Source organism: Setaria viridis, chromosome 8 (assembly GCF_005286985.2).
Source record: "Setaria viridis chromosome 8, Setaria_viridis_v4.0, whole genome shotgun sequence".
Lineage (NCBI taxonomy): Eukaryota > Viridiplantae > Streptophyta > Magnoliopsida > Poales > Poaceae > Setaria > Setaria viridis.
Window position 1 is genome coordinate 34,855,971 of NC_048270.2, and position 22,970 is coordinate 34,878,940.

The 22,970-nt window shown below is 45.2% G+C and overlaps 3 protein-coding genes and 1 non-coding gene across 4 annotated transcripts; 3 read left to right on the plus strand and 1 right to left on the minus strand.

Moving 5' to 3' along the window:
- Positions 1-64: 64 nt before the first annotated feature.
- Positions 65-4,289, minus strand: LOC117834760 (proteasome subunit alpha type-5). Its single transcript, XM_034714290.2, has 9 exons — positions 4,125-4,289; positions 3,923-4,004; positions 3,306-3,386; positions 2,771-2,884; positions 2,585-2,686; positions 1,832-1,890; positions 907-1,009; positions 521-586; positions 65-440 (listed from the first exon to the last, which is right to left on the minus strand). Exons 1-9 carry the CDS (start codon positions 4,136-4,138, stop codon positions 348-350), a joined length of 714 nt encoding a protein of 237 aa, XP_034570181.1. The 5' UTR covers positions 4,139-4,289; the 3' UTR covers positions 65-347.
- A 2,507-nt stretch (positions 4,290-6,796) lies between these two features.
- On the plus strand, positions 6,797-10,467 carry LOC117866499 (DNA repair protein RAD51 homolog A). The gene is made up of 9 exons (XM_034750724.2): positions 6,797-6,942; positions 7,930-8,074; positions 8,181-8,291; positions 8,397-8,488; positions 8,576-8,670; positions 8,745-8,858; positions 9,575-9,704; positions 9,851-9,972; positions 10,076-10,467. The coding sequence occupies exons 1-9, from the start codon at positions 6,853-6,855 to the stop codon at positions 10,197-10,199; spliced, it is 1,023 nt and encodes a 340-aa protein (XP_034606615.1). The 5' UTR covers positions 6,797-6,852; the 3' UTR covers positions 10,200-10,467.
- A 1,024-nt stretch (positions 10,468-11,491) lies between these two features.
- LOC117866942 (putative disease resistance protein RGA4) lies at positions 11,492-16,302 on the plus strand. Its single transcript, XR_011896274.1, has 3 exons — positions 11,492-15,256; positions 15,587-15,692; positions 15,787-16,302. It is a non-coding gene; the product is annotated as a putative disease resistance protein RGA4 (transcript).
- A 2,851-nt stretch (positions 16,303-19,153) lies between these two features.
- On the plus strand, positions 19,154-22,469 carry LOC117833832 (uncharacterized). Its single transcript, XM_034713431.2, has 2 exons — positions 19,154-19,443; positions 21,255-22,469. The coding sequence occupies exons 1-2, from the start codon at positions 19,228-19,230 to the stop codon at positions 21,648-21,650; spliced, it is 612 nt and encodes a 203-aa protein (XP_034569322.1). The 5' UTR covers positions 19,154-19,227; the 3' UTR covers positions 21,651-22,469.
- The last annotated feature ends 501 nt before the right edge of the window (positions 22,470-22,970 follow it).

A 22,970-nucleotide genomic window follows, 5' to 3' on the forward strand; every position in this document is an offset into this window, starting at 1 on the left:
AATAACAGGACGTGAAAAGCTGGACCTTTCCACTGGTAACATTTCAGCAAGTATGGCACCAGGATAAGAGCATCAGCTAATTGTCCAAAAAAAAGCCGAATTCGTAAAAACAAGTGTACTTTCTTTCTGGCAGTACAGAAGTTCTCAACGCTACTTGAAACAAACAGTGTGACAGGGCTGCAGTGAATCAGACTATCAGCGACTGCCCTAGTGGAGTTGACAAGAGTATGATGATGACAGCCATGGCAACACACTAGGCAGATTGGCCCGCATCAACATGTCCACGCTTCGTACAAAGACTGTCTATTACTGATCGATGATGGGAATAGCAAGAATCTGGAAGCGTTTCACAGCCTTGCAATGACGGCTTCGACCTCGGCAGGGGTGTAGAGGTGGTACTTGGGGGCGACCTTGGCGATATCCACATTGTTTGGGGTCACCTGTTCAGAATGCGATAATAAGATCACATGTTTCCCTACAGAGCGAGCTATGGAGTATGGAGTGGTTTGCCACGCCCTACCTTCTCTTCCATAACCTGCTTCAGGATAGAAAGGGCTATGGTCTCCGCCTCCTGGAGGGTCAGATCCTGCACCAAGATGTCAGCAAGTTGTTACTCTCGATTTTCTTTCGTAGTAATGCTCCCAACATGGCAGTAATGCATACACTAATACAAGTATTTAAATAATGAGGTAAAATCTTGGGGTGTCATTCTGTGCGAGTAGCATATTGCCTTAAAGATTCTACGCAGAATTGCAACCGACGTATTACCCTCAGACACTGTTTCACTGGACTGAGTTTATATAAGATTTAATCGGAGCTTTGATGCATAATTCCATGTAACTAGGGTTGACATGCATCATATCTCCGTAGAACTCTGAGATTCTTTGATTAACTTAGCATTTATACCTTGTTGTACTGCTCCTGCAAGGAGCTATCAGCTCCTTCAGAGCCTGATCCAATTGCCTTTGCGTTGCATTGCCAAAAGGTCCCAGACGGGTCCGTGTAGTACCTGCAAGACACAGAAGGCGATGAATTCTTAGAAGTTCAGTGGCTTTGTGTAAATTGATCATGACATCATTACAAAAAGATTTGTCTCATAATAGAGGGATGAAGATACCATGATTGCATAATAACCAAACTTTATGTCCGGGATTTGGCTAAACAGAATAATGATTTTTTCCAAACACTTCCTGGGAAGCAGGAAAAGAATACTTTTATACTTGAAAACTATACGCATACAAATATAGAGCATGAGCACATAAAACCCTGCAGAAAATTAACACTGAGCCTACTTTTTATATATATCACTTAAGCTTGTTATAGCTAAGACCTTGTCCACATACAGAATAGAACTCAATACACGATGAAGATAACCACTAGGGCAATCCGTGTTCACAAGTTCAACAACATTCTGTATTTCCTTATTTTAGAAATTCCACTTTTCAGATAATTTCCCTTCCAAAGATTTGAACATAATGACCTAGAACAAAACTGCCTAACAAACAACCATAGTTCATCGGAGTCAAACAAACGGTAAGTCTACTGTCTACCCTCTACAGCAACTAGACATAGGCTACTCAATACAGAAACCATGACAACCTAAAAAGAATCAACAGAGAGCAATTACTATGCATGATAGAAAAATAAGTAAAGCAGCCCACTTTACCAGGACAGATTACCAAAAAGACAATAAAAAGAAGCTACCATTAATTGCATGATAGTACAATGATTTCATATAACAAAAAAATACGATGTTTTTTTTTAAACATGGATTCTAAAGCCAGTTGTCAAAGAAAACACAGTTCAGTGAGCTAAATGGATCAATACTTACAAGCTAGGTCCATTCTCATCATGTCCAGCAATTAGAAGAGACACTCCAAATGGTCGTGACTGCACCAACAGATAAGTACATCAGAACCCCACTCCATAAAATGACTACTTTTGCACATCTGTTCTAGTTGAATGGAAACAAAAAAGTAGATGGGCGACGCAGTTTTCTGTGGGGCTGGGTTGCCATGTTAAAATAGTTGGCAAATGGGAATATTTTCAAACTTTTTGTAACTGAAACTTCAAAAAGCAATTCAGGGGTCCATCTTCACCTATGCCCTTGGTAAGAAGGTCAAAGATCAAAGAGACAATGCAGGCAGGATGGGTCTCCATTAACGAATTCCTCACTATTTCATAAAGTTTGGTAGTATGTGTTCTCTCTTCTCCAATGCTACTGCTAAACTTCAAGCACCACTCAAAAATCTTATGCATATGAAATCCCATATATATAGATAGTGGTTTCGTTATCATCAATTCACCCATTAAACTCCTTCATACTTTAGTTAAGTAACCATTATTGGAGTAATAGGGCTAACTAGAACACCTAAATGCAAAAAAGGGTAGAAAGTGATTCTGATTACGCCTCTACTTAATTCAACTTCCTCTAGTCAAAACATTTCAAAAATAAGCAGAAGATCATCAAGCCACATTTAGAATGCAGCAAACAAAGATATAGGTGTAAACCCTCTTAGTCTGCAGGTAATTAATCTTGTTTCTTGTGTTCTGGAGGTGGTGTAATAACATAAACGAAGCTCACCATTGACTCTTCATCACCTTCACCAAAGCGCAGAGCCAAGTCACAGATAGCTTGTGTAGAAGATTCTACAGTCATTGGCTCCCCATATGAGAACCTATGATTCTGATTGTAAACATGTCAAGTCAGATAAAGATTAACAGATAAAGCTCCCCAAACATGTAAGTTTTTACATCAGTAAGAAAGTACCTGGGTCTCAACACGAGCATGCTCGACTAGCGTTCTAGCATCAGCAATAAGTCCACTCATGGCACAGCCTATGTGCTCATCAATTTCCATTATTTTCTCCACACTGCTGGGCTCCTATAACATCAAAGAGCAAAGAAACATTAAATCATTAACAGTTTAAGCATTAAACAACCTATAACATGAAAATCAGAGGCTAAGTGGAGCTGCTAAAGCTACCAAATTAAATGAAGTTAAGAGTTTAAAACTCTAAAGTTGCATCAGCTTGAGTACAAAATATTATGAAAATACTGTAGTAGAATTAGGGGCTGCACCAAGAATGTAACAACTGCGTGAAAGAGGAATATCCTAACAGAACTACCTAAGGACAAGCATTGTATAGGAAACCATGAGAGTAAAATGATAGACCAAATGAGAGGAGATTCCTATTGAGTAAGTGGCCAACAAGCAAATGTTTCTCAACTGAACATCCCAATGTTTCGTTGTGCAATGTTCAATATCACAAGCTAAAAGGAAGAATAAGTAAGTTCGTAAGTACCAGCAGTGGCGAGGTGACACGTTTCTCAACAGCAAGGACAACACCATCCTTTGTCTTCAACCCGATTGCAGTCGATCCCAACTGCAAGAGCAAAAGAAACAGCAACATAAGCATCACTTCGGCACAGAGAATCCACATGTAAATACCACAAGAGCATGGAATCGAAATCAGTAGGGGTTTGTGTTTGTGTGTATTGTGGTGCGAGAGTTGTTATTGAGCAATTTCCTACTAAATGCAGTGATCCGCGGCTCTCCTAAAAACAAGCATGGCACCACATCTCAACTGGAATTGACACATCATAACAAACTGAAAAGCCATACAGAACCTTCAACAATCCCAAACCCCAACTAGTAAAATTGAGCGATCCATACTCCAGACTTGAGCACCAAACAACCGCAACGCCTAAATCTCCGCAATTCAGTTCATCCTAAGAAACCCCAACTTCCCCCTCCCAGATTCGCGAGCAAGCAGCCGGCCAAACCCCACAAATCTAGCCCCTTCCCCCAACAGTCTGCACAGGCGCTCGGCATCACGGCTTCCCCACCGTCCAGATTCGATGCAACACCTCGCCCTTCATCCACGAGTCGAGAGACAGGAACGGGAGGGAGAAATCTCACCTTGATTGCCTCGATGGCGTACTCGACCTGGAACAGCCGCCCCTCCGGCGAGAAGGTGTTCACCCCGCGGTCGTACTCCGTCCTGCACGCAAGGGAAACGCAGCCGCGTCAGCGGCCGACGCGCCGCCGGCGGATCGAATCGAGGGTTTAAAGAGGAAACAGAATCTGAATCTTCACGGCGGGGAAGGGAAACATCGGCTACCTCGTGAGAAACATCCTGTCGTGAAGGCGAAGGCGGCGGCGTCGGCAGCGGCGGCGGGTGCTGGATCGAACGGGAACTCCGCGTCGGCGCCTCCCTCTTCTCCTCTCGCCTCTCTCTCTCCCCTCTCGCTCGCTTTTGATGGCTTCCTGAGCTTCTTGCGAACGAAGTTGAAAGAGCCGAGATGAAGGCACGTTGTCTCACTTGAAGGCGGGTCCCACACGCCAGGCAGACGGGCCTAGGTTTCCTACTTTCCTCCCTCATTCCCGTACACACCTAGCTGGGCTAGATTGTGGGCGTTCGGCTCACGCCATGGCCCATTGGCGGCCCAGGTTGGTCCGATAACAGAAGCCCATCCATCGTCTCCGTCTCTTGGCAGCGTTTGGTTTCCTGAACGAAGTCATACGTGCACCGTTCTATCCTCACCCATCACACCGTTCGTCCAGGACCGAACCAGAGGCATCGAATGTTCCTTTTAGATCCTATATCCTCCCGTGCGAGAAAAAATATCAAACAACGTCAGGATCGTCTCGCTTGCATCAGCTCACCTCCACCGCTTCTCCCCTCTCCGATCCAGTCATCCCTCACGCAGGAGCTAAGGGTGCGTTTGGTTGGGAGACAATGTAGAACGGGATGGTCCCGTTCTAGTTTTTCAGGATGGGATGATCCAATTTCTTGTTTGGTTGAATGGGATGGGTCCGTCCTAATTTTTTGTTTGGTTGGAGAGATCGCTATAGATGGGACGAGCACCGTTTTCTTCTTCTGTTAACACCGTTCGTGGGGCCCACCTGTCATACTAACAGATATCTTCTTCCTCCACCGGCCGGCCGCGGTGGAGCTCGCGCCCGCCGGCCCTGCTCGCCCGCGCCGGCCGCTGCCGTGCTGGCCCCCGCCCGCCGGCCCTGCTCGCCTGTGCCGGCCGCGGCCGCGCTCGCCCGCGCCCGCCGGCCGTGCTCGCCCCCGCCCGCCGCGCGAGCCTGCGCCCTCCGCGCCCGCTGGTCGCGCTCGCCCGCGCCGGCCCCTCCGCCGGCGGCTCCCCCCGCCCAAACTCGCCCCCTCCACTGGTGCGGACGGACGGCGCGTGACGGGGGCGAAGTGGGATGCCCCCGTCCGCTCGTTTTGGTGGGATGGGGGCATCCCGCATCTGGAGGGTATATTCCCTCGTAGGGATGTTCCCGTCCCACCTGTCCTCCAACCAAACGCGGGACGAAGTGGGATCGTCCCGTCCCGTCCCACTTCGTCCTTGCAACCAAACGCACCCTAAGCTACCAGAGCCGCACAGACTACTGCTACTGGCACTCTCGTCGCCCACTCAATCTGATTGCTAGGTCTGGTTCTGCGTTGAATCAAAGGTTAAGAATGGGTTTGTGCTGCTCAAATCTGATGTTGTGCTAGGGGATTTGCGAACGAATATGTTGATTGGTTGCATTACAGGTTCCAAGTGTTTCTATGGTTTCTTTTGCATCTGATTAGTACGGATGTGATTTAGTATTGCTGATCTTTTTATTGCAAACTGATTTGCTGTCATCCAATACAAGCTTCACGTGATAGCATGCGTGCAAAACTAATCTATTCAGTGTAATAGATTAGCACGAATGTTTAATTTCTCTTATCCCTAGACCCTAAAAATCTAGATACATGTTTTGCACTGTTTTGGTTAATGTAACCTCGTTAGGAGAAAATTGTTGATGCTTGTTACGGCAGCAGCAGCATATGCAGCTTTAGACTATTAAGCAATGAGGGGCAACGTATTGCTTATGGGCTAATGGAGGAGAGGGATAAATCTAGAATTGAGTATCTTATGTTAACATAAGGATCTACAGGGATGATACGACCTGCGCAAAAATGATAAGGCTTAAGAGAACCTCATTTTTCCGGTTGTGCCAAATTTTAAGAGAACGCTCTTTGTTACGTGACACTAATTATATATGCATTGAGGAACAAGTTGCCATGTTCTTGAATACGACGGTCAGAGCAACTCCAAGAGTATCCTAAAAAATTCTTCCCCAAAACTATGTATTGGGGGTTCTCCTAAAAAAAATTTCCCCCAAAAACATATTAGTCCACAGCAGATCGCTAATAAATAGCCCCCAATATTTCAAACACAGGCCACGTCATCGTATTGGGCCCATCGGAAGGGACGCGCGGGCGTGCGGGAATCAGGATTGGGGGCGGAACGCCAACGCTAAAATATACGCGGTGGCAGGCTGTTTTTTAGCGTCGCTAAAAAATTGGGGAAGGTTTAGGTGGATTGTTGGAGTTCATTTTTTCTCTCTTTTTTCCTAAAAAAGGTATTGGGGGTAAGATTAGCAGCCTCTTGGAGTTGCTCTCACAACCTACAAAATAGGTTAGTTGGTATCATATCGTTCAAAATCATTCTATCCATATAAACCATCCCATACATGTTCCACCTCGAGTAACCAAACGCTACCTTGAGATGACGGCGAGATGGGAACGGACGGTGTATACTGGACCAATTGCAGAGTTACACGTAGGTCCCACGCGCCAGGCAGGCGGGCCTATTTTCCCTCCCGCATCTCATTCCCATCTCGTGTACACCTAGCTGGGCTCCATTGCCGGCTGCGTGGGCTCACGCTGTGGCCCATCGGCGGCCCAAGTTCGGTCTGATAAAAGGAGCCCACCGTCTCCGCCTCGAAGCGCGCCTTCCCATTTCCTTTGAACGAACGAACAGACGCGCAGGGCAGGAGGGAGAGAGAGAGAGAGAGGAGTCATGTCGGCGGCGGCTCAGCAGCAGGGGGCGGCGGGGGCGGAGCAGCAGGAGGAGGTGGAGCACGGGCCCTTCCCCATCGAGCAGCTCCAGGTACGGTCCCGGGCACCTGGCTCTTCCCGTCCCCTCGCCGAAACACTTGCCGGTTTCTTGGCCAGCTTCCTTCCTGTTCCTCTCCGCCCGCGGCGGCGTCTCCGGCTTTTCTTGGGGGGTCCGGGTCTGCGTGACGGAAAATGGGGGTGGTTTCCGTAGCGGGCTAGGGTTCTTTGTGTGGGGGCATTGGGTTCTTGGCCGAGGATTCGAAGGTTCTTGAATCTTTTGCCCCTTCCTTGGATTTCCCGGCCCGCGCGCGGATGAACTGGCATGGCTTTTCCCAGTTGTTGCCGGCTTGCTGCGGCTTCTTGATTGGTTGATTGGTTCGCCTCTTCCCGTGAATGGCGTCAGGATTCTGGGCATTTCTTGAATTTCCGGTTCGTGCGTGGTCGAATCGACATCTTGTCCCCAGATTCTTGGTTGCGAAAACCTAGGTTTCTTGATTGATTGATTGATTAGCAATTCCCCCCTGAATGGCGTCAAGATTGAGTGGTTCCTGGAAATTCCTGTTTGTTTGGAGTTGAATCGGGAACAAATTTTTAGTTGTTATGGAACTCTAGGTCCTAGCTCGTCAAGATTCGTCCTTGATTCAGGGCGTCAAGACTGAGCTTCTCTTGAATTTTTCTGGTGGCTTGCAGTCGCAGTCCACTTAGATTGGGGTTTTCCTGGATTCATTTGGTGGTTTCTCCCCCAGATTGCAGATTCTGCAGTGATAAACAGTTTCAACGTTTAGGACATTTCCAGCTGAACTGAGATGATGTGCTCTCAATTGAATCTATCTAGTCTCTTGAGTTCATTCTCAGATACTTTTTGAGATTTGCTTGAGAAATGAATCATGAAGTTACTATTCAGTTTCTTGTGATAAATGCTATTCTAAATGATTTTAGTGCCATCTAAGGTGCCTGATTAATTAGTTCCTGTTTCTTGAAAACATTTAGATGTACACTGCTGTATTAATATTAAGTTTGTGTGTAATTTGTTGTCTAGGCATCTGGAATAGCTGCACTGGATGTAAAAAAGCTCAAAGATTCCGGTCTCCACACTGTGGAGGCTGTGGCTTACACTCCAAGGAAAGACCTTCTGCAAATCAAAGGAATAAGTGAAGCTAAAGTTGACAAGATAGTTGAAGCAGGTAAGTAACATGAGGCTGCTAAATGTGCTGATCGTGTTGAGTTTCAGTTGTACGGAAATTGTATTGCACGCTATTAATGCCATAATCGTCTGCAAACCTTTTGCAGCATCGAAGATAGTTCCACTGGGGTTTACAAGTGCCAGCCAACTTCATGCACAGCGACTGGAGATTATTCAAGTTACAACTGGATCAAGAGAACTTGACAAGATCTTGGAGGGTAATGCGCTTGTTCATTCCATGATCCTTCTTTTCCTTCAGAATTTGTACGCTTATCCAGTTGTAACTTCAACTTGAATACTCTGTTATGAACTTCTTTCAACAGGGGGGATAGAAACAGGATCTATCACAGAGATATATGGTGAATTCCGCTCTGGAAAGACTCAGTTGTGTCACACTCTTTGTGTTACATGTCAGGTGAGGTTTTTGTCTGCCCACCTCTTTTTCCATTTCATGCTCGGATTGTTTTGTTGGTCTCAAACATGCTCAAAATTCATATTACAGCTTCCATTGGACCAAGGTGGTGGTGAAGGAAAGGCTCTATACATTGATGCAGAGGGTACATTCAGACCACAAAGGCTCCTGCAGATTGCTGACAGGTGATACCTTGATTGCATTCATATTGTATTCTAACATAAATTGGATTTCTAAACATGAACTTTCTGGAATCTAGGTTTGGACTGAATGGTGCTGATGTGTTGGAGAATGTGGCTTATGCCAGAGCTTATAATACGGATCATCAATCCAGGCTTCTGCTGGAGGCAGCTTCCATGATGATAGAGACCAGGCAAGTTGAAATTCCAACTTTCATTTGACTTTAGAGTCTACCTGTTGACTGTATGTTACTTTAAGCTCATAACAAGAACAAATGTGCTTTGTTTGCTTTATAACCGACCGGCATTTCTGCACTTGGTAAATAAGCTAATATATATTTGGTTGTCTTTTCTGCTTATCAATCATAGGATTCAGGCCTTAGTTAATATACTGTTTCTTTCTATCACATACCAAATCCATATGAACTCAAAGAACTGGACTTCACTACTATTTAAAAGCAGTAGCTTTGTGAGTTTTCACTCTGTGCATAGAACATGAAAATCCCCGGTTTTCTTCATGTCATATTAGTCAGCTAAGTTAACGAAGATGTAATGTGGTTAGGCAGCTGATATATATTTCAGTCCAAAATGTACAGTACGAATAATGTACTATGCTTATACTGTATATACTGCTGAAATGTTCATTATTTAGTCTAATTGAGAAATGCTACTGCATGATTGCATCATAATGGGTGATACAAAAACAGCTGAAAAATTGTCAACGCAACTGCTACTCTGTCAGCGTTTTTCATTAATTCTGCTTACAGATGCTTGTTTGCTGCAATCGTCAACGTATCAGAATAGCTGGTGCCTGTTTCCAGTGATTCTTCGTATATGATTGTTATGAAGATTAGTAATAGCAGAGCTAGCTGCTGTTCCAAATTTCTCATCTGAATGTCTACAATTGCAGGTTTGCTCTCATGGTCGTAGACAGTGCCACAGCTCTGTACAGAACTGATTTCTCAGGAAGAGGAGAGCTATCAGCAAGGCAAATGCATATGGCTAAGTTCCTGAGGAGCCTTCAGAAGTTAGCTGATGAGGTCAGTTATAACTTATAAGTTAGCAATTTTTTTAATCATGGAGAAAACTGAAGTCTTTTATCTTTATGCTTATATTTATGTTATAAGTGATTTTTAAACTGCCCTCATGATTGTTTGGTTTCCTTAATTTTGATTGTTCACTGCAGTTTGGAGTAGCTGTGGTTATCACCAATCAAGTAGTAGCACAAGTGGATGGCTCTGCTATGTTTGCTGGACCGCAGATCAAGCCCATTGGTGGAAACATCATGGCTCATGCTTCCACAACAAGGTGATTTACTTTGTAATATGATACAACCACTTATCTGTATCAAATCCCCAACTCCTGTTGTATTCCATCCACATCTTATCTTAAAATGTCAATACTGTTTCAGGCTTGCTCTTCGCAAGGGAAGAGGGGAGGAGCGAATATGTAAAGTAATAAGCTCTCCCTGCCTGGCTGAAGCCGAAGCGAGGTTTCAGATAGCTTCTGAAGGTGTCGCAGACGTCAAGGATTGAGACCAATTGACCATCTACCTCTACTTACTACAGGGCACAGCACTTGACCTCCGTTGCTGGCCTGCTGCTTGCTTTGTAACTGCTGGGTCAACTGCTGTGTTGCCCCTCCTTGATGTACAGAGCACTTGCTTTCGCAGGATGCAAATGCAAATGCCGCACATCTGCAGTGATGTTGTGAGTGCCACTGTTGTATAAAACGATGTTTGTACTGCATTGCATGTGACATCTGCTACATATATTGAATCAATTGTAGTTTTTTTCTGCCGAATCAGCTGTTTTGTCTCAGTTTATCTTGCATTCAGTTTATATACATGGCAGCTACTGAATCAGTAGTGTACTAGTGTGACTGTGTCTGTGTGGGTGAAATTATGGCACTGCAGAACTATGGATGGCAAAGGCAATCGCCTGGATTCTATAGATCTTTTTTGTCTGTGAATGGGGACTGGTGCATAATATTTAAATACCTTTAAATTTGCCATGAAACATTTTGGATTCCCTCAAAGATTTGGAATGCTACGGGCTGGTGCCTGCTGAATAATGACAGATGGGCAACCGGACATAGTTATATGATCGTTTATGCTTTCTATTGTAGATGTTTAACTAAATGAATCTATTGATTTTAGTTGGATAAAATTCCAGCAGCCTTTACGTGTAATTTTTAACCACGGGAGTTATGCTGGATAAAATTCCAGCATCTTGTCAATATACAAGGAAAGTAATGTTGCTGAAGATTCCCAACCGTTCATAAGTGCCAGGCAGCCCTTGCATTGATGTTCAACCTTCATGGTAAGCCATGGATAGTTCGAGGTAGTATATTGCAAAAGCCATCCACGAAAGCCAGTTGACTTCATAACAGATCGTGGTTGCACGAAAGTCATACGCGCATTTCTCGCCATTGACAAACATACGTGCGAGCTGGAAAGTAGTTGCTTGGCATCAAGGCCGAGGTCAGATCAAACATGTTTTAGCATGCACATTTTGTCCTTGTTTTCGTCTTACGTTTGTCCCTTGTAAGCTCCTTGTTCTTAAACAAAAGCAATAGGAAGATAGGTGTTCTAGGTAGAACATGAACCTTTAATATGAAAAGTAAATGAGTTGGAATGAATCAACAAAAAATAGTCATCCATTCACACCCTACAACGATTGTGAACTATGCAGAAGTACAGAAGTCGAAAACTGTGGTACTAAACTATGTATCTCATCATGAAAAAAAAAAACCTTAAGGTTTGTGCACTTTGAATCAGTCCCAGCATCAGTCTATTACTCACACATCTTCAAGCCTAATGATCCTGTGTTTCCAATGGTCGCGGCCTTCTCCTTATTTTACTGATTCCCGGAGGGAGCTAAGCATAAGTTGGGCTTTGACAAGCTTTCTAAAAGCGCCTAAACATAAACCGCACCTCACGAGCTGCCGAGCTCTGACTCTTTGACCATTTGCCCTTCTCTTCATCGATCGATCGAGAGATAGGGAGCACAAACCTACCCGTTCTCGACCAATGGCCGCCACCGCTGCCCTGGTCTTTGCAGGGAAGTCGATCGCGACGCCTGCCATCTCCTTCATCGTCAACAAGGCGTTCAGCTACCTCAGCGAGTGGCACCAGGCCGAGGGCATGGAGGCCGTCAAGGATCGGCTTCTGCAAAGACTCTCAGAGATCCAGGCAGTGTACGCCGCTGTCAACCTCGAGCAGATTGAAGCACAGAATGGCAGTGCACTGGACCGGTGGCTTTGGCGGTTCCGAGATGCGGTTGAGGGTGCCGAGGATGCACTTGATGAGGTAGACTATTACAAACTGGAGGAAGAGGCACATGCACGAAATCTTCAACATCAGGTACGCAATCCGGTCACCAGTTTCATCTCATAAGAGAAAGAGTAGTTGAAAGATTCGTGAGGCATCCCTTTATAGGCCATGCTGAAAGCAGTCATCAACAGACCAGCTCTGCTCTGACAGCTACTGAGATCTTTGGCCGTGACAGGGAGAAGGAACAGATCATGAGGTGGTTGACTGATAAGTTGGATGAAGGTTCAAGCACTTCTAGAAATAGCATAATTCCAGTTTTTGCAATAATCGGAATCGGAGGTATAGGGAAGACCACCCTTGGTCAACTTGTGTGCAGGGATTTAGAAGGTTCATCTCATTTTGAGATAATTGTGTGGGCACATGTGTCTGGTAATACCTTCAGTGTAACGAGGATAACAAAGAAGATCTTGGAGGCAATTACAAAACAGAAGCCAAATGCTGAAACTTTGCAAGCATTACAGCAAATTCTCAAACTGGAACTCGAGAATAGGAAGTTTCTGCTTATTCTAGATGATGTTTGGGAAGACGGCCAAAGGATGGAATGGGAACTATTAATGGCTCCTTTTCAGACTAGCCAAAGAGGAAGCAGGATCCTGCTGACAACCCGAATGCAATCTGTGGCAGATATGGTTACAAGTGTGATGGGAAGTAAAAAGGAGTATATGCACTTACGTGGACTAGATGGAGACGACAATTTTAGACTATTTCAGAAAGTTGCATTTGAAGATTTGAAAGCTGAAGATTACACACATCTCTTGCGAGTAGCTAAAAAAATCGTATTGAAGTTTCAAGGGTGTCCATTGGTGACAAAGATTGCGGGTGGTTATCTGAAGGAAAACGTCAGTGAACAATATTGGGAGAACTTGCACACACAACTTGAACAGTTAGAAGGGAAATTGGATGTTATCGTCATGACTGTTCTTCGATCAAGCTACCGGCATCTACCTGAAGACTTGCAGCTTTGTTTCAGATACTGTAGCATATTTCCAAAAAAATATATGTTTAAGAAGGATGGATTGGTGAAAATGTGGATGGGCTCAGGACTGATTCATGTTAAAGGTGGAATGGAGAGGCCAGAAGACATTGGTGAAGGATACTTGGCACAATTGACAAGAAAATCGTTCTTTTCTTTTGTGCCAACAGGAGATCCTTACAGCAAACACTACACCGGATATTACATCATGCATGATTTATTGCACGATTTGGCACGCGATGTTTCTTTTAGTGAATGTGTAAGACTTGAATATGGTGATTATATGCATGACAGACATACAGTCAGACACTTATGGATTGCAAAATTCAGCAAGTTAACAATTGAGGAGATTGAGGCAATATCATTCTTCAAGAATTTGCGTACACTTGTCATAGAAAGCTCCAGTGATCTTGGCATTGTACATGTACATGCACTGGAGAGAGCTGTAGAAAACTTGAAGGGCTTGCGGTTATTGATCTTAAAAAGGGTACCCAAGTTCTGCTTTGCAAAAGAAATTGCTAATAAGCACCTTCGTTATGTCTCTTTCTCTGGGATGCAGGAAGTACAAGGACTTTCTAAGCTCTATCACTTGCAAATACTTGCTTCGGAGAGGAGTATTAACCTAGGGCCAGAGCAATTGAAGAAGCTTGGAAATCTTTCTCGTCTGAGATATGTGTCTTATGGAATTAATGGATTTGGTGAGTTTTTTGTTGTTGGACTATCTTCCCTTCAGGAATTGCACAATTTTCAGGTTCAAGAGAAGGAAGGGTACCAAATACATTCCTTGAGAAATTTAAGCAAACTTTGCAAGTTGAAGATGTGCAACCTTGAGAATGTTAGAAGCCATAAAGAGATTATCAAGGCCAAGCTGAATGAAAAATCCCACCTTAGATCACTATCGCTTAACTGGTCTGAGACCAATGATGGCCCAAAGGATGAAGATGACCGGATTCTTGATCAGCTTGAACCACATACTCGCCTTCAAAATCTTGAAATTGCAGGTTACAATGGTGTTCGATTTCCATCTTGGTTTAATCACCTGTCCCTCACAAATATGGTGTCACTAGAGCTGCGAAGGTGTGGAAAGTGGGTGCGCCTCCCAGCCTTTGGAAAACTGAAGTTGCTCAAGCATCTTGAATTGCAAAAACTTACTGAACTGAAACAGATAGGCATATCACCTGATGTTTCCTTGCCTCAAAATCTGAAAACTCTGGTGGTGGAAGGTTGCAAAGAATTGAGGGAGCTGCCACTTCTACCTCCTAGTTTAGTTCAATTGGAAATCAATGATGTTGGATTGAGCACCCTCCCAAGAATCGAGGAGCGACATGGTACCAACATAGGTTCTGAAGGCATGCCACCTAAGCTAGTCTTGGTTATCATCAGAGAATGTCCAAATTTAACTTCTCTTGAAAGGAGCTTTCTACTGCAGGAACACTATGTACGTACTCTTCGGATCCTAAGCATTGCTGATTGCTCACAGAATTTCGTATTGGTAGCTGTTCCAAATTGGAAATGCCCCCTGCCAATCAACTTGGGGACCAACTCAGTCCGGGGAATTCCTGGATCAAATGGAGAATGAGAAATCCTGAAGATAAGCAATTTTCCATTCCCAACACACTCAAAGAACTCTCCATGGTGGAGTGTCGTGGCTTCGAAGTTCCACTGCTGAACTCACTGTTTGGTCTGACTAATCTCACTTCATTGAATTTGTGCGATTGCACCAAGGTGGAGTCCCTTCCATCACCATGGGTGTTCACAAGTCTTCAGGCACTGCGAGAGATTTTTGTGACAAGATGTAGTTCTTTGTTAAGCCTGGGTGGGATGGGAGTCCTGCCATACCTTACCTGGCTGGAAATCACAGGGTGCCCAAGCCTTCACAGTAAAGGTGCATATTCTTGGCTGGGAGATGAAAATCTAAAGGTCTAGTCACTCTGGATCCAGACCCCAAATGACTTATTCCTGAAGCCATTGCGGACATTGCGCGACACCAAAAGCTTGATTATCTCAGTTGGCTTTAGAAGCTCAGCAATGGCTGCAACAAAATAACATGTCCCTCGAGTCCCTGGAAATACTGAAACCAGATACCAGGCTACCACTGGAAGACCTTATTTCTCTCAAGAGATTGGAGTTTGATGAAGCTCGTCGTCACCTAGAGTTTCCCATTTTGCCCTCCTCACTTGAGTCTTTCATTATCAGAAAATGTGATCCAGAGTTGGAGAAGAAATGGACAACACAAGAGACCCCTGAATGGAACAGTATTTCCTCCATACGTCATGTGAAAATAGGTTTTTCTCCCGTATTCCTATTTCTTACTCACTTCTCTCGTGCCATTATCTCCTGCAATTTCTCAGCCTAGTAGACTGGATATGTTAATCCTGTGCTAGGTGTTTTTTCATGTTGTTGGGGTATAAGTGAATTACCCACCTCTCCCCATTAGCTTAAGCTTTTGGGTTCAACTGGTTGGTGCATGCAACTCAATACATGTTAATCCAGAATTATCTCCTGAATTATCTCCTGTGAGAATGTGTTTAGCATCTCAATACATGTTAATCCAGAATTATCTCCTGTGAGAATGTGTTTAGGCATCTGGCTGACTATTAAGTTAATTTTTGCAGGAGACAAGTACTACAATTTCGGTAAACAAAGCGAACCATTTCCACAGTGGATTTCCCCATCCCTTGAAACGAACAAGGGTTATCTAACAGACAAGAAAAGGAAAGGGTATATTACTGCATCATTTTAGTAATTAAATACAGGCATTTCACATTTCTAGATTCTCACTTCATTATGAATCTACTGCACTGGTACGTTACAGATCCACGAAATCCAAACTGCAAACCTGCCTTTAGGTTCCAGAAACAAGAGAGGAATTGAACCGGATCCTTCTTATTAGGATGAGATTGGACAGGTCTGCGAGGAAGAGACGTTCTTCTGGGATATGTGTTTCGCTTTTGGGCAGAAGCTTTTGGTGTATTCCGTACGTGTTAGAAGAAGGTCCCAAAAGGGCAGCCAATAACGTCACCAGATTCGTTCTGAAACTTTATCCCCATTTGAGTGGTATGGTTCTTCGCGGGTTTGAGAGCCTGGTAGGATGATTAGTAGAGATTTTGTTCCCCATATCCACACAATCCCAGGGATTTAGAGTGTGGTTTGCAAGGCGATATATATGGTTCTTCTCCATAGTGGATGATTGCTGATATCTCTTCCGTTTAGAGGTTTTCAGGTAAATCATTGGTCTCAGACCTCAATTTGGTGCTCCCTCTCTCTCTCTTCTCCCTCCTATTTGGTTACCACACTTGCTACTTTGATGACATAAAGGATGATTTGTGCTGATTTCTTGTCTGATACTGTATATTAGTAATGTAAGCCATTGATGATGGGTGAGTGACAGAGAGGAGAGGGAGGGGGGGGGGGGGGGGGGGGGGGGGGGGGGGGGGGTGTTCTTATTCGGCCAAAATTTAGCTACTGGAATTGGTTTGGACAAAAACACAAGCACGTGGTGTGCATGGGGCGCTTCCTGTGGGCGGCGCGCTCTAGGCACATTACGCGCACAGGTAAGGCATCTGTATGTAGAGATAGAGAACAGGGAAGAACAAGGAACCAAGCAAACCAAAGAATCAGAGGCGATACGCTCTGATCTGAGTAGAGAACGGCAAGGTTCGAGAAGACAAACTGGAGCAGGACCTGTCGCAGCTGAGGGCTCGACCGCCGCCGCGGCCGCCCCGTGCTCGCTCCCTCCTACCCGCCCAGGCGCTCCGATCCGCCGCCGCCGCCGCCGCTCGCTCCCGTCCCGCACCTCGACAACTCCAACACCACCGCCGCACGCGGGGAAGCCATCAGATGCCACGGGCACGCGCCCACGCCGTCGCAGGGGAAAGCGCTACACGCCCTCGGCTGCCAGCGGGGACGACCTTGGTGGGGCGCCGGGAGGTGTGTGGACACTCGGTGGCAACACGCGGCACGGGGGCGGAGGGCTGCGTGGCGGCGGCGGCAGCGTCGCAGGAGGCCGCGGCATCGGCGAAAGGGGAGCCGTTAGGAGGAAAAAAAATTCTCTGCGGCGGTGCCGCACCGCGCCTGGGCGCCCACATGACCGACGCGTATCCACAGAGCACCCATCCTTTCCATCAGCGAACCAAGTCGAGCCGGGGTCTCCTCCGCGAAGCAGATTGAGCTGAATTCCGCTACGGAGCAGAAACAAAAATCAAATTGGCTCTTTGAAAATAGATCGAGCCGCCCCTGTCCTCGGACGTTCGTCGCCGATGGTGAGTGGCACCTCCGGCCATCGAGCTTGATGCCGCGGCTGCACGTGGACTCTAGCTACTTGGAGCAGGTGCAATTGGGCAGTTCGCATGCGTCCAAGAGGTGCATACCAAGCAGAACATCACCGACTCAGAGGATGAGAGCGCATGGTGTCCAATCCCGTCAGACTCGTAGGCTCCATCCGTTAACCACGCCGGCGGCCGCCTCTACAGTGACCCGCTCCTGCAGCCATGGCATCCTCATGTACCGAGGCAAACCGTAGTATATGCAAATCCAGAGAAAGGCAAGGAATACTGCCATCTTCAGACATCATCTGTGGTTGGTTGCAGCCTTGTTTTTTTTTCGAGAATACACAGGAGAGCTGCGTACCTTTATATTAAGAAGAATGAGTAGAATCGTTACAACGCGGGCCTACCGGGCTCACGCACACGGTTTTGAAATGTAGCTTGAGCTTACATGACAACTTATTTACATCCGTTTAAACACAAAGGTTAGGGTAAGAAACCACTAAGGTTGCAGCCTTGTTGCCGGCAACAAAACTATGCCGGGCATTTACATCCTGATGTTTTGGTAGCGTATTGTCGGATGGATGGAGGATGGAGTTTAGATTTCAGGAGAAGATTTGGTTTGGTAGCGTATTGTCGGATGGATGGAGGATGGAGTTTAAATTTCAGGAGAAGATTTGGTTCAGGATCTCTAGTTATTGAGCCTTTGTAGTGTAGGTTCGGTACCGATTTGATTTATGCTGTAGTAGCAAGTTTTGTTGGAATTTGTAGAGGAGATATGCAGTGTCAATTTTGAATCAGTACCAATTAATCTGAATGTTCGAAGTGTTGCTGCGGGATTTGATTTGGTTCCGCCCAGCGCTCAGCTTAGAAGAAAGCTCCACGACCCAAGTCAGCTTGATCCTCTAGCAGAGGAGACGCAGGCTCGACTCCATTCGATCGCTGATGGAAATGTCCATGGACACGCGTTGGCCATCTGGGCGGTGTTGCACCAGACGCGCGGTGCGGCACCGCCGCAGAGAATTTTCTTCCCGTTAGGAGATGCCGCTGGACAGGATTGGAAGACACGTGGCGAATTAGTAATTCTTCCTGCTTCCAAATATCGACTTCAAAATTGTTTTTTTCTTTTCTAGGAAAATACACAGATTCCATAAGAGCATCTACAGTAGGAACCCATTCCCCAATCCAACCACCATATTTGAAGATTGCTCCAGCCGACTCAATTTACTTTTCTCTTCTGCCAATAATTATTGGGACAATCCAATAATTCAACCCAACTCTTCCTAATAGAGTAGAAGTTGTGCCTCTCCCAATGTAGTTGTTGGATCGGGATGAGATTATTGGGAGACTGCAAGAGTAACTCTTCCAATAATAATAAAAAAAATATTGGAATATACCTTTAACTAACTATTAGGAGATATTTATTGATGCTCTGATCTCGAAGCACTTTCTTCGTATAAAATATTTTGGATGTGCTGGTGCCCGGACGGACGGAGGCAAATGTAATTGGATTGTCGCGGACAAAAAGCACGTCGACAAGATATTCCAATATTTTAAAGATGCGCGTCTCAGTTTTCTAAAGCTGATAATGAAATAGAAAATAATAATAATAATGGACGCGTAAGTCTTTTTTAGGGAATAAAGGACGCGTGAGTACGAAGTCCATCACTCATGGCCCCGCAAATAATGTTTCATCGTGGGCCAACAAGAGAAACAAGCAAGAACTTCATCCGTGGGCCAAGCTAGAAAATGAAGTGGGTGGGTGTGGCAAACTTCGCTTGTGGGCTAACAAATCAACTCGTGGGCCAACACGTCTGGTACATTCCCTCGGCCCACTTAACCCGCCGTCCAGAGGCCCAACTAAACTGACCCATCCCTACCCGTATCCCCACTTCCTCCAAAACCCTAGGCAACATCATCTACCAGACTACCACGCCTCCCGCCGCCATTGCCGGCGGCGAGGACAACACCCCACCCCCCCCTCTCCCTCCATGGCTGCGCCGCCCTACGGCGGGAGCACAGACGACTCGCCCGAGGACTACTCCGCCGCGGCCACCGTCGTCTGCTTCGACCCGCCGCTCCCCCTCCTCCGCGCTCCCGTCCCCTCCGCCGCCCCCGGCGAGCCCCACGTCCTCGCCTTCCGCGATGCCGCCAGCTGGAGAGCCGCCTGGGACGCCGCCGAAGCCAGCCTCGTCTCGCAGTGCGAGGTAACGATCCCCCCCCTGACTACACCGTCTCCCCTCCTCGGTCGCGCCTGTGTTAGCATTTAGCAAAGCTTAGGGTTTTTTTTTTTTGGATGCGTGGAACCAATGCGCGAGGGAATGTAGCCGTGCGTGCAGGATTAGAGCAGATTCGGCGCGTAGGTTAGATTGTTACGGTGAGTGTGCCGATGGGGCTACCAGCGCTGGAAACTTTGCCTGTGGAGTGTGGATTGTGGTTATGTTTTGTTCTTGCAGCTGGCCGAGGTGCCTCGCGCTAGTTATGCGAGGCAGTAAGTTTATCAGCTGCGGATATCGAAGAGGGCAAACCAGCTCCTGGCTACTGGAGTTCAGTGGTCGGGGTTGACAATGCTCTATAACATCAAACTACTATGTTTCCCCCTTGTGGTTTTCAACTTTCTGATAGTGCATAACGTGTTCGTTGCGGAATGCTGTTTATGAAGTCAGAAAAGGCAGACTAGTTGTGCCTATTTGATTGGACTTGTTTTCGTCCTTCTGTGCCCATTTGCTCTTCTACAGTTTGAGCAAAATATATGTTTCATCAGAAGATTAATTGTGTGTTTGTTTCATCGAATCCTGTTTTTTTTCTGTCTTTTGGGGAAACAACCTCCCCTACAGTTTTTTCACAACATTAGCTACAATCTATCATACATGGTTTTGCACACACATAAAGTTGTACTCCATTCATAAACAACTGGGTGACATATTGATGTTATCTGATTATCTGAAGTTAACTATTGGAAACTTTGACTACAAAATACTTTTCACATGTTGCTTGGATTATACGAGTAAATTTATCTTAGAACATAGTTTCTTTAGAGTATGCATTTGGTATATTTTATAGATATATTATTATAAAAACTAGTAGTCAACGATTGGAATATTGGACTTCAGACAATCCCGAAACCTCACTTTTTTGTGACTGGAGACAGTATTTTTCAGTCAGATGAGTTATGTTTTTTCTTATTCTTTAATTTGGCTTTCCAATTATATGCAAGTTATGTTCTCTTCTTCAAATTAGACCTATGTTCACTTCTGTTCTGTCTCAAATGCTATTGGGCATCAGTTTTGTAACTGAGACAGAGGAGTTCATTTTCCTTTTCCCCCCTTGTTCTCTCATACCTAAAATGTAAGGGCTTTGATTTACCATTGCAGCTGGCCGAGTTGGCTGGCTCAAGTTCTGCCAGTCAATAAGTATAGCAGCTGCATACATTAAAGATAGCAAACCAGCTCATGGCTACTTAGCTTTAGTTGTTGTGGTTGACACTGCTCCACAGTTTTTTTTTTTTTTTGACATCTGGCTGTTGTATTTTCACATCTGCCCCACAGTACTCATGGCATGTTCGATTCTCATATTGATATTGGCATCTAATACAGTGTCAACGCTGAAACAGAGAATTTGCAATTGACATGTGGGAAGCACATTATTTTGCAGTTAGAACGTTCATTGTAATTTGATTTAGTGATTCTTCCAGTATCTGTATGATATAATCCTTCATTATTTTATGTCATAGTGTTGCATTATGAAGAGCTATACACGTTGATAAATGGTCTCAGAAGTAAATTCCTGGAATGTGCATATTGACTGTGTATTTCCTGTAGCAGAAGCATTGCTTTCCGCAGACATGAAAGGCTGAACTTTTCATTTTTAAGTTGTGTTGGATGCATCATTCACATTTGACATATGCTTTAATCTATGTGGTGTGTACTGTGTACCTAGCACAAGGTTTTTTTGTTTCATAGGAGGCTTTTCACCTTCAAAAATGTAATAACAAGATGTTGATGCACAACTTTTGCAGGCTGGTGCACGGTCAGGGTGCTCAATCACTGCATCACGCAAATGCAAACCCCCCTGGTGGAAAGGCTTATTGGGAGCTGCCCCAACTGATTATGAAGAAAGAGAGAGATGTGAAGAGCGAGAGATGGCCGCTTGTCTCGAGGCAGCCAAGGAGGCTTGCATTAAGTTTGCAAAGGGAAAATGCATTGGACCATTCCGAGATGCAAGGATCGCCTCTGGGGGTCTCCTGGAAAATACAGATTTTGATGTCTGGGGTGCTGGAGGTGACAAAACAGCATCAGCATCATCATGTGCTCTGAACAATCAGCAGTTGTTCAACCCTGATCACAGTGTGACAAATTACAGAGGAAGTGACTTGCTAGACAGATTGTCAGCTAACGACAATGATAACGCTTGATGGCTTCCCAGCAAAAGTGCAACACTGGTGAAGACATCATGATGGGATCCAGAATTGAAGCAATAATCAAATAATGGCGTACAGAAGTCTGAGGCTGGTGGTTTCATGCCATATTGAAGTTGGTTCAGTGGCTAGAGATGGTGAAAAACTAACTTCTGGGAATGGGTGCAGAAGATAAGAGACGATTCCAGTTATGAGGGCCCAGAGGAAGTGCAGTAACCACGGAGTGGATATCAAAAGACTACTGTTTATTGTGCGTGTTGACCTATTATTCGAGTTGGTGCTCGGGGCAACACATCAGGCATACCGTTTCTCAGTACGTCAATTGCTGGAAAACACAATTAACTTTTCTGGAAGCAACTGCAATAATGTGAATAGTTTTCTGAGTTGTGGAGCCATGGAGGAGACGGCAATCTTTATGCAGATTCTCGCAGCTTGAAGATCAATCTCTTCTTTTGTGGTATTAGCCAAGTGTACTTGAAGATCTGTGAAGCAATCTGTTCTTTTGGGATATTAGCCAAGTTTACTTGAAGATCTGTGAAGCAATTTATCCTTTTGGGGCCGTAGCCAAGTATTCTTGAAGATCTGTGAAACTTTTTATCCGCGCCTCTTTTGGTGCATACACCGGAAGTCCATGTTCGATTTGTAGCAGCACCCACCTGTGTAAAAACTGACGATGTGGAAGAGTAGCTCGCTGCCTAGTACTGGCAGTTGTACATCATCTCTATGCCAACATGCGTTGTGCTTGTATGGTTTCACGCGCTGCAGAGTCTGTAAGCAATGAATAGTATCAGAAATGCAGGGGCGATTTCAGCCTCAGGGGCCGGTGCCAATTAAACATCGCTGCTGCTCAGCCTGGACAGTGAATGGCAAAGGGGCCATGCATGAAGCGTAGTCAGCCCAACAGCGCTCCTCCACCGGCTGGATTATTTTTCCTTTCTATTTCTTCCTCGCAGTTTACCTTTCATTTTGTGCTGCAACAGAAGCAATCTTTGCAAAGCAAGGAGGAAACAAAAATAAGCAGCTTCTAAATAGCATCACCCTTATGCATGCCGGGGCTGAATGACAGGGCAGATTACGAAATGGTGAGACTCTATTTTTGCATATTACTATCTATAAGGTGTATCTGTGCTCAGAAAATCGATTGCAAGGACACAGGGAAGCACCAAGAGAAACAATAGTGAAATCTGAGAGGAAAGGAATGCACAAGGGATGAAAACAACATTCAACTCCCGATATCATGGGTGCATTTAACAAACATGGAAACTACCACATCAACAGCATGCATGTGCGTGTGTTCAACAGAATTTGTTACAATTC

What these genes read in the sequence shown, in the direction of transcription:
- LOC117834760 (XM_034714290.2), bottom strand. An exon ending in ATGCTCGTGTTGAGACCCAG is followed by an intron (nt 2,687 to 2,770) that starts GTACTTTCTTAC and finishes GTTTACAATCAG; the next exon opens with AATCATAGGTTCTCATATGG. An exon ending in AAGGTGATGAAGAGTCAATG is followed by an intron (nt 1,891 to 2,584) that starts GTGAGCTTCGTT and finishes CTGTTGGTGCAG; the next exon opens with TCACGACCATTTGGAGTGTC.
- LOC117866499 (XM_034750724.2), top strand. Translation starts at nt 6,853, where the DNA reads ATGTCGGCGGCGGCTCAGCAGCAGGGGGCGGCGGGGGCGGAGCAGCAG. An exon ending in TCCCCATCGAGCAGCTCCAG is followed by an intron (nt 6,943 to 7,929) that starts GTACGGTCCCGG and finishes TTTGTTGTCTAG; the next exon opens with GCATCTGGAATAGCTGCACT. An exon ending in TGACAAGATAGTTGAAGCAG is followed by an intron (nt 8,075 to 8,180) that starts GTAAGTAACATG and finishes AACCTTTTGCAG; the next exon opens with CATCGAAGATAGTTCCACTG.
- LOC117833832 (XM_034713431.2), top strand. Translation starts at nt 19,228, where the DNA reads ATGGCTGCGCCGCCCTACGGCGGGAGCACAGACGACTCGCCCGAGGAC. An exon ending in GCCTCGTCTCGCAGTGCGAG is followed by an intron (nt 19,444 to 21,254) that starts GTAACGATCCCC and finishes CAACTTTTGCAG; the next exon opens with GCTGGTGCACGGTCAGGGTG.